At 31.8% G+C, this 10,480-nt stretch overlaps 1 protein-coding gene across 1 annotated transcript; it reads right to left on the reverse strand.

The window, feature by feature from the left end:
- Window positions 1-6,772: 6,772 nt before the first annotated feature.
- Window positions 6,773-8,959, reverse strand: LOC125418690 (protein KNATM). Its single transcript, XM_016011450.4, has 3 exons — window positions 8,019-8,959; window positions 7,205-7,327; window positions 6,773-7,071 (listed from the first exon to the last, which is right to left on the reverse strand). Exons 1-3 carry the CDS (start codon window positions 8,148-8,150, stop codon window positions 6,919-6,921), a joined length of 408 nt encoding a protein of 135 aa, XP_015866936.2. The 5' UTR covers window positions 8,151-8,959; the 3' UTR covers window positions 6,773-6,918.
- Between the last annotated feature and the right edge of the window lie 1,521 nt (window positions 8,960-10,480).

The following is a 10,480-nucleotide window of genomic DNA, read 5'->3' on the forward strand; positions in this document are numbered from 1 at the left end:
ATAAATAGGCTCCTTCCCGTTGCATGCAAACCAAGCCAAGTGAGCAAAGCTCAATATTATCCCAAGTGAGGAATATTGAGAGAAAACTCTGAGAGAGAGAGTGTTTAAGTTCCAGAGAAAGCTTGAGAGAAGAGTGAGCAATTCCAAAGAGAATTGGAGAGTGTAGGGAGAGATTCCACGTGAGAATCCAAGAGAGAAGTTTTTATATTTTTGTATTCTATTTCAAAGAGAGTAATAGAATTCTTTTTATTTTTCTTCTCATATTTCTTCTCTAACGTGGTCAGAGAACCACAACACAAACCATATCTCATCTACTTTGTTACCAAAGCCCAATACATCATCCCAAAAATAAAAAATAAAAAATAACGTGTTTTAGGTTAATTTTTTCAGAAGGGAAAACAAAGTTCAACAAATTAAAATAATATCAAAGAGCAAGTAAATGCCAAAAAGAAAATTAGAATCAATCTAGTTAAAGAGGAAATTTTGGTATTATCTCTTTTCTTCCTTGGATACAGGTATATAGGTTAGTTAACGAAGAAATAATTAATAGCAAGCAAGCCTTGCTTTAAAATTCCTCTTTGCTTATGACCCACCAACAATCCTGCCTCTCATTTTTTTGCATTTATATATATATACATGAAATAAGAAGACGAAAGAGAAACCTGACAAAAAACAGAAAAAAAAAGAAACGAAAAAACCAAAGGAAAATACCTTCAAACAGTTTATGTGCATCTGAATCAACATCCCGAGCAAAGGATGTACCGAAATCATTCTATTTAAAACTTGCTCATCTTCCTCACTAATATCAACACACCATGCTCTCCACTGTTATTATTCCACATATCCCTCTGTTTTTTTCTTTCTCTATAGCTTTTCACAGAAACCTCCTCCAATAAGGTGGGTTTATATTATGTTTTCGAAAAAAATACCCCTGTACAGAATTTTTCCTCATACCTTTTTTCCAAAGATTGTGAAGCAAATCATTGTGTGTGTGTGTGCGTGGGTGTATATATATATGCGCGCATTTGCATCATTGCACTTTTAAAAATCATGACAAAAAAGGTATAGAGAGAGCAGAGTGAGTATTGGGTTATTTTTCTTTCTTCTTTTTTCCACGAAAGGAACTTATCAAGGTTAGATTAGCGACTTTCGATTTGTGCTTTAGCCATGGTTGATTAACGGCTAGCCTTGGGTCTCAGACCTCTTCTTAGCTTCGGGAGGTGATTGAGTTCAACCAGGAGGGAGCTTAGCCCTTTAACTCCTTTCTCAAAAGTTTTGCTTAACAAAAACCGTCATACATGCTTCTCCCAGTCTCAAACCAGCCCAGTCCAAATATGTAAGCTTGATTGGGCGCATCAAATTGAACCAAACTAGCCCAGCCCAAATATGTAAGAATGCAGATTCAAACCCATTACAATGAGGTCCATTCTAAGTGATCGAGCTTTTCAAGCCCAATAAAGCCCCAACCAACCACGCAGTGTCATTAAAATCATTGCTTGTTGCTAGTTAAAAAGGCGCATGCTGCCGAGCCAACTTTGCTCACAACGTTATACTAGCGTTAGAGAGTAATGTTGTAATAAGCTCATTTTGTATGAAAATTTATATTCTATGTAGTCTTCCCGTCCCTATCTCTATATCCATTTCGCATAATATAATGTGATTATAATATATATATATATATATATATATATATATATATTATTTTTCTGAAAAAAGCACTTCACACAGATGTTGTCCAACATGGGCGCACAATGTAGCAAAATTAAATATATGTATCTTTGCATATATGTTCCAATTAACCACACTTATTGCATTTCATTTTTTGTTCATTTTTATCTCTAACAACGTTACAGTAGCTAACAGAGTGAAACCAAAATAGAGCCAAATTCCAATGAAAGTTGGTTGGTTGATTCTCTCTATTTAAAGCTGTAATAACAAAGGCAAGTAGATTATTAAGAATCACTTATATGTAAGAAGTTATTTTTCAAGAATTACTAAATATATATTTTTTCAATGAATAAAATTTATCAAAATGTGATATCACATTTTTGAGCCAAACAGTATAAAAAGTGTTTTTCATCTTTTTAAAAGTGATTTTAAACATTTTAAAGTCACTATAGAGGGGGAATTAAATTTTACAATAGAAAATGTAAACCAGAATAAAAATTCAAATTTCTATTTTCCTTCTTATGATCTTATTATTAATAATTAGTTCCGAATATATTAAACATGGTCCTGACTTTAATGAACAATATTGTATATGACCAATACCATGTATATATAAATATATATAAGACAAAACCTTCTGTTCTTTATTAAATGTTTCACGATTTCATAGTCTTAGCCGATGAATCCCTTTAAAATTTTAGAAAGGTCCCCTCCCCAGGTAAATACGGCAGTGATTTTAGACTGTCAATCTCATGCCCATTTCTTTCTTTTTTTCCTTTATTGGCAAAGTCATGATTAAGAGAACAATGATAAATTCATTGATCCGTTGATTATCACTTAATTTTATTTGTCATAAAGTGTAAGATAAGTAGCAACCTTCCCATGAGGCATAAAGCTGAAACAGAAGCAAATAAGTTACATGTTGGAGGGTAACATTTTATGTTTTTGGTTTTCTATTTTCAAACGTATATTTTCACGTTTAAGTGAAGGTACACTAGCACTTTTAAACGTTTAAACGATTACGTTTGGGAGACAAGGGAAAAAAGCACTTTAATTTCTTGACTAATTAATGACTTGGTTAAAGTGATTACGGGACTGGGTTTGTTTTTGGCTAGATGCATTGTTGCTAAGTAGAAAAACGGTTTATTAAATTTCGAGTGGAACTCCTATTGCAAATATTTAGTTTGGATTCTGAAAAAGATTGCATTTTTAGCATTGTATTTTTCTTGGAATTTTATGACACTTTTCTTTCAGTATCAAAATATTTTACAAGGAAAATCAAATGAATTTGGAGTTTTCCTCTTGTGAAAAAAGAGCATGGTCAAGCACAGGGATCTGCTTGGTAATCTATACTTTCACACTCCATCCAAAGTTCGAAGTATACGTAACAACCACCTAATTAGTGGCGCCTAAACTATGTTTCCTCTTTGTTGCTTCGGCACTTTTACAGACCTCTCATTAAATCCAATAAATGGAGCTGTCCCTTCTCAACTTGGAAATCCCACTAGGCTGCGCTATCTCAATCTAAATTCTTATGGAGGAATGACTGCTGATGATCTCGAATGGCTTCCGGGTCTCTCTTCTCTCACAACCCTTAGATTAGGTTCTCTCAATCTATCCAAGCCGGTGGATTGGCTTCAATCAATCAAAGTGATCCCTTCATTGTCAAGCTTGCTACTATTAGAGTGCCATTTTCCTTATTATGATGTAGCTAATTCAACTGTTTCTCATATTCTTCCAACTCTCCCACAACTCTAGAAGTGAAAAGTAGCACAGTCCATCATATGGCAATATTTCCTTAATTGGTTGCTAGCTTACCATATGGGATAGCGAAATAAGAGATCATCCACTGCCAAATTCTTTTGAGAATATTCGGTCCCTTGAAAACATTGACTTGTCATCAAATAAACTTAAGGGTGGAATACCAAAATCCTTTCGGAATCTTTGCAATTTAAAGTCGCTGGATCTTCTTCCGACTCTTTAAAAATGGAACACTAGGTGGTCTTTCAGGGAGTTTGAATGGTTGCACTACAAAGTCCTTAGAGATTTTAAATTTGGATGGCAACAAATTGGGAGAATCATTGCTAATCTTTCCCAATTTATATCATTGAAAGAGTTACATTTAGCTAAGAATAAATTAAACAATAGCTTACGGGAAGAAAGTATTGGCCACCTGTCTAATCATGAGGTCTTGGATGTTTCTTCAAATTATGTTACGGGAGTGATCTCTAGGGCACATTTACAAAAATTATCCAAATTGAAGGAGTTAGATATATCATTCAACTCCTTAACATTGAATTTTGAGTCCAAGTGTCACACCATTTCAACTTTTTCCCTTAAAGTTGAGTTCTTGTAAGTTGGGTGCAGCATTTCCTAGTTAGCTTGAAGCCCAAGTAAAATTGTTTAACCATGATATCTTTAACCCCAGGATATTAGATAATATCCCTAACTAATACTATGATTTCACATTCAGATTAATAGATTTAAATCTATCTCACTACAACATATATTATTTTTTATAGCATGTCCAAAATGCTATAAAAGATATATGATTGCATTTTTAGAAATACCACGACAGTTTATGTTATAAAATTTTTTATTTTTTATAGCATTTTTTAAATGTTATGTTAAATGTTATAAATAATCATTTAATAGGATTTGTCTTATGTTATTATATATTTTAAAATAGTTAGAAATGTCATATCATAGTATTTGATAAGCTATATTAAATATATTTTATAGCATTTGAAAATACTATTTTAAGTATACTTTATAATATTCAAAAATATTATATTTTTATGACATTTTAAAATGTTATTAAAGTTTTACTATAATGGCATTTAATTAATTAGTGACAATAATCGTAAATATCATAAATAGTATAACCAAACATTATAGTGACAATTCAAAAAATAACTAAAAAGATAAATAATAACATTTATAAATGTCATTAAAAAATTATTAGATTAATAAAATTACTCGGATTAATGACATTTGAAAATAACTGAAAAAATTATTAATGACATTATAAAATCTTATTGAATTTTAAATATTAATAATTACATTTTTTTTTAAATATATAATTGTATGCCATAAAATTCAATATTTGTTGTAGTGTCTTCCAATTCTATCAAAAATACTAACAAAAATTCCCTTGAGATTTAATAATTATCCGACAATCGATTTGAACTTCAACCAATTTCATGGTTCCATTCCCATTTCTCTTGCTATTGCAGCTGCATCATGTCCGTCCAACAATGCATTCACCATCTTCCAGCCTTTCTTTTGTACAGAACTATCTCAGAGGCCAACAATTTTTCTCGACCTTTCTAACAATATGTTATTTGGAAAACAATAAATTGACTGGAAACATTCCTGCCTCATTGGGTTCTTGATATCATGTTACAACATTGAGTTTGTGCAATAATAACTTCTCAGAAGATTTGGCTTCGTCATTAAAGAATTGCACTTGGCTTCAACTTTTAGATATTGAAGAACAATTTGAATGGAAAAATACCAACATGGATTGGAGAACATCTAACTGGTATGATTGCCCTAGGTTTAAAATCAAATAGACTCTATGGGAGCTTACCTTCAAATCTATGTCACCATGGTTCTATTCAAATACTTGACCTTTCCCTAAATGATTTGTCTGGAGTCATTCCATGGTGCTTCCATGATTCTTGTAGCACTACTTCCTCATATACTACTGATCCATTGAGAAGTTATGGAAGAGAGTATGTATATAATGAATACATAACATGGAGAGGAAAAAACTACAAGTACGACAAGAATCTCAGGCTACTCAGAATCATTGATCTTTCAAGTAATACGCTGACCGGAGAGATTCCTCTAAAACTATTAAATCTTGTCGTTTTGGAACAATTAAACCTCTCAAGGATCAATTTAACATCCCTGAGAGCAGTGGGAAGATGAAGTTGGAATCTCTAGATGTATCCCACAACCAGCTTTTTGGTAAAATTCATATGGGATTAACTGATATATCCTTTTTGGCTTTCTTGGACTTGTCGGATAATCAGTTGTGGGTGAGAATCCCTGCATGCACTCAATTGCAAAGATTTGAGGCTTCCAAATATTTGGGGAACAAAGGACTTTTTGGACCTCCTCTAAATGTTACATGTTGTGGAGATGGAAAATTGCAAGAAACTTCTACTTCATGTGAAACCGGTGATGAAAGATATGTGAAAGAAGATGATGCAGAATGGATTGACATGTTATGGTTTTACATGGGAATTGGAGTTGGATTTGGTATTGGGTTAGTGGTAGTCTGTGGGTTGGCTTTGTTTTTCAACACTTCATGGAGACAAGTCTATTTTAACCAGCTTTTGAATCGTTGGAGGACTAGCAACTATGGAGCTAGATTTAGAAGGCCACCTTGAACTTAGTTGGTAAGATTGTTTCCACTTTTTTTTTTTTTTCATTTTCCTTCTTTTAATCTACTTTTTAATTATTGTATTTCTGTTATAATGTTTACAAGAAGAACCTCATCGCGTTGGCACTTTGAAGAACCATCAATTAAATTATCATCCAACGAAGAGCATGTGGAAATTAAGCTTTTTTTTTATTTTTAAATGAAATTAAATATTTGATACAATGTTGTCTGATGATGAAAATATTCATTGTATATATATATATATATATGTGTGTGTGTGTGTGTACTTAGGTGGTTGTGAAATGACTCATGCATGATGAACGACAAACACTATTAGTATGGCATTCCCTAGACAGTAATTATGGTTGCTCCTATAATTGTGTTTTGTGTTGGTGTAACTCAGTAGAGCCTGTTGCGTTTGTAATATTGTTGAATTCAACTTCCGAAAGTAACAATAGAAGCATTTATATTTTCTATTTTAATTTCATTTCTTCCATTTTCCTTTTGTCTAAAATTTCTTCAACCTATTTCCAGTTATAGGTAAGTAGACGTACTAGGTAGTACTACTATATAATCTGTTTGAATTGCATTTTTAAGTACTATATTCTTTTCTTTTCTTTTTTAATTTATGAAGTAGATAATCTCTACTGATTACAAAACTAATTAATAATACAGACAACAATATTACATATATTTAAGAAGATCAGATAATAATGAACGTACAGATCTAGTAATTTTTGCCGCTAACCAACTATTTTCGTAGATTAATGTTAATTAGTAGGATATATTGAGCATTGTTCCCATTTAACAGTCTAACTAGTTAGATTTATGGGGCTTGCCAACAACATTATATTATATTATTTGTCATTAAGAACAAGAGGTTCGTCTGCTTCACTTGTGACAGTGAGCCCCTTCAGTTCAGCATACATGTCCTTGATGAAGGACGTTGTCTCCTTCACAGGTTTCTCCATGGCTTCTTTAAGCTTGTTTAGAGCAATACAATATGCTTCCTGCCCATTCAAACTCCAATTTATAATATTTCCATATTACAAAAATAAGCCGTAAATTTAAGAAAGTTGAACTAAAATATAAAAGTGGTTGAGATTGGTTTGAGAGCCTCAATTTGTAGTATGAGAGACATACCATGAATTTGTCAAGGTCTGAAGAATTGGGAATGATAGTAGCAGCATCAAGGAGGTTGGTATTGGAATATTGGTGCGGTGAACTTGTTATGCCAACCTGATCTTCAACTTCACCCAACCCCACCTGACAACATTGTTTGTGTTTAGATAAATACCCATTAATTAAGCAGCTTTTCTATTCGTCGACCTTTTTATATGTGGGTTCTGCTTTTGCTTAATTATCCACCAAAAAAAAAAGGGTATTGATCTACTTTGCATCTTTTGTTAACCTCCTACCTGCCCATAACACAAACGAACAAAAAAACAAAACAAAACAAAATATATATATATATATATATATATATATTATTTATATTCAGAGTGGAAAATTTTTTGGGTGTTAAATTTGTCACCTGCCAATCTAATTATCTTTGACGCCTATATAAACCTACCAAACCATATCGTATCTACTTTGTTACCAAAGCCCAATACATATCCAAAACACATGTTTAAGTTTTTCTTCTAGAAAGTGAACAAATTAAAATAAAAATCAAGCAGCAAACACATACCAAAAAGAAAATCAGAATCGATCTAGTTAAAAAGATAATTATTTTGGTTCTACTCTTTTCTTCCTTTTTCATATATCTAGGTAAATAGGCTCATGAAGAAACATTTAATACAGAAGGAGCCTTGTTTTATAATTCCTCTTGCTTATGACTCACCCACAATCCTCCCTCACATGGTTATGCATTCATACAAATAAAAAAAAAATAGAGAGAAAGAGAAACCTGACAAAAAAACAGAAAAAAAAAAATTTGAAAACCAGGGAAAAATACCTTCAAACAGTTGATGTGCGTCTCAATCAACATCCCAAACAAAGGATGTTCTGAAATCATTCTCTTTAAAACTTGCTTATCTTCCTCACCAGTATCAGCAACACTATTCTCTCCACTGTTATTATCTTCCATATCCCTCTGTTTTACTCTTCTCTATAGCTTTCCACAGAAACCTCCTCCAATAGGGTAGGCTGTATATTATGTGTTCGAAAAAATGCTCAAGTACATAAATTTGCTCATACCCTTTTTTGCAAAGATTGCGAAGCAAATCATTGTATACTTATAAGTGCATTTGCATGTATAAAAATCACGATAAAAAGTATAGAGAATACAGAGACTGTACTGGTTTTTTTTTTCCTTTAATTTTTTTTTTTTTCCACGAAAGGAACCTGTCAAGGTTTTCCCTTCGATTAAAGCAGCTTTTTCAAAGACCAGTTTCTGTTGTACTTGTTTTTACACTCTTTTATTTATTTATTTTTTTTTTCCCAGTTCCCTGATTTGATTGATAGACATCATTTGGGTTTTTCTCAACATTACTGTTTGTGGGTTGGAGTTTTATACTTTGTTGCGTCATTGGTAGATCGAAAAAAGGAACTGATGCAGAGATTTAGAGAGAGAGAGAGAGGAACATTTACAGTTAGTTTAATGCATGGAGTTTTCTTGGGTTAGTGGAAAACAGGGTCTCTGTCTCTTCTATTTTTATGTCTGATAAGTTGTACGGACGTCTTGCTACAGTACTAGGTGGTGGCAAATGTGGATTCTTGGGGAGCATCTCAAAACTGTTTGCGATGATTTTCCGCTGAATCAAACAGAGGGGCACTGCTATATCATTGCACGTGCAATCCACGTGACGTAATTGTTATTCCAGACAAAATATCATGATTCTTTGAATACAGATCTCATAAAAACTATAATTTAGATGACGACAATTATTATTAGTTTCTTTATTTCCCCCAAAAAAAAAAAAAAAAAAAAAAAAAAGAAAGATATCTTTATATTCTGAATTCGATGATTCCTGCTGTTCAACCTGTTATTATTTGTAATTTGGACTGTTCTAATGGAATACAAGTGTCAAACTTTCACAACATATATTGACCAATATATATATATATTATCGAATGCAAATTAAGTACCTCATGGGTCCGAGCAATAATTTAGCACCAAATTATTTTTTTTGGTTTTTTAACAGGAAATATGAGCTGTTAGCGGTTGTGTTTTTACAGTTATTCAAAAGTCTAATACTGTCCAATATTACCGTCCCGCTTTCTCTATCGTTTTTTTTTTACAGTGGTTGTGAAATCCGTTCAAATAGAACTTGCAAAAATTAAATCTGCAACTTTTGCAAACAGATTGATAGGTTCGTCAGCTTCCTACCACCCCTTGGGTATAATTTCCCACCAAATTATATTCACAGGTACTCAGCAAATGCATTTATTTTGGTTGTGTAGGAATTCTTGAAATTAATCCAATGTATTTTGAGGGCAAGAATATGTGGTAATGGGCATCATAGTTGTAGAATTTTGCCACAGCAACTGTTAAGTCCATCTCCAAAATTAATAAAATTCTACATGAAAAGAGAATTATATCTTCCAACAAATAGTGTTCTGGATTTTTATTTTTATTTTTTCATTTTGAATTTTTTTGGTCATCGACTATAATATATCCTAAATGAACAGAAGCGGATTTCAACCATATATGGTTAAATTCATGATCTGGAAAAGTATATTTTCAATAATTTTTACAACCGGACCAAATTTAGGATTTTTTTTTTCTTTTTTTTTCTTTTTTTTTTCTACGAATCTTGGCAGCAGTTCAAATTAAACATTGGAAATTATCACAAATGATCTTTCATCATCTGGATGTTCCAAATGGACAAAATGGTGTTCTAGTTTGTCAGGGCAAATTTTGAACTTGAACCTGTGTCTCGCTTCATCATTATTAATATTTTTGCAAAAAGTAAAAAAAATAAGATAAGCTGCACCATTCAGCCAAAAAACAAAAGGATAAGCTGCACCTTTTGTTTACTGTCAGGCTTTTACATGCCCGATGTGTAGAGAAATGAACCACAGTCCAACTATTAATAGTAACCCAGAAAGCCCAATTATGTTGCATATGGCAATGGAGCCTCCTCTTCATCTTCTTCTTCGCCATCTTTTTTCATCATCTTTAACTAGGCATATCAATTCTCAAAGTAATTAAAAATTATTAATATTTTAAAAATATTAAAATATTTATCGAATTTATTTATTAAAAATTATTTTTATAGATGATGTAATAATATTTAATTAATTAATTTTTTATTTATTATTTCATTTAAAATTTTATTTATTTATTTTTAATTTATGTAATATGTCAATTAATAATATATTTATCTATATCATTTGTTAAATATTTTTTATTAACATTTTAGTCTATATAGCACTACTAATTTAAAATACTAAATGCTAAAAGGGTATCAAAAA

The sequence above is a fragment of the Ziziphus jujuba genome, chromosome 12 (genome assembly GCF_031755915.1).
Source record: "Ziziphus jujuba cultivar Dongzao chromosome 12, ASM3175591v1".
Taxonomy (NCBI): Eukaryota; Viridiplantae; Streptophyta; class Magnoliopsida; order Rosales; family Rhamnaceae; genus Ziziphus; species Ziziphus jujuba.

Coding starts and splice junctions, on each gene's coding strand:
- LOC125418690 (XM_016011450.4), bottom strand. CDS start 8,150: ATGGAAGATAATAACAGTGGAGAGAATAGTGTTGCTGATACTGGTGAG. Junction 7,328..8,018: donor CGCACATCAACTGTTTGAAG/GTATTTTTCCCT, acceptor CAATGTTGTCAG/GTGGGGTTGGGTGAAGTTGA. Junction 7,072..7,204: donor CAGACCTTGACAAATTCATG/GTATGTCTCTCA, acceptor TTGAATGGGCAG/GAAGCATATTGTATTGCTCT.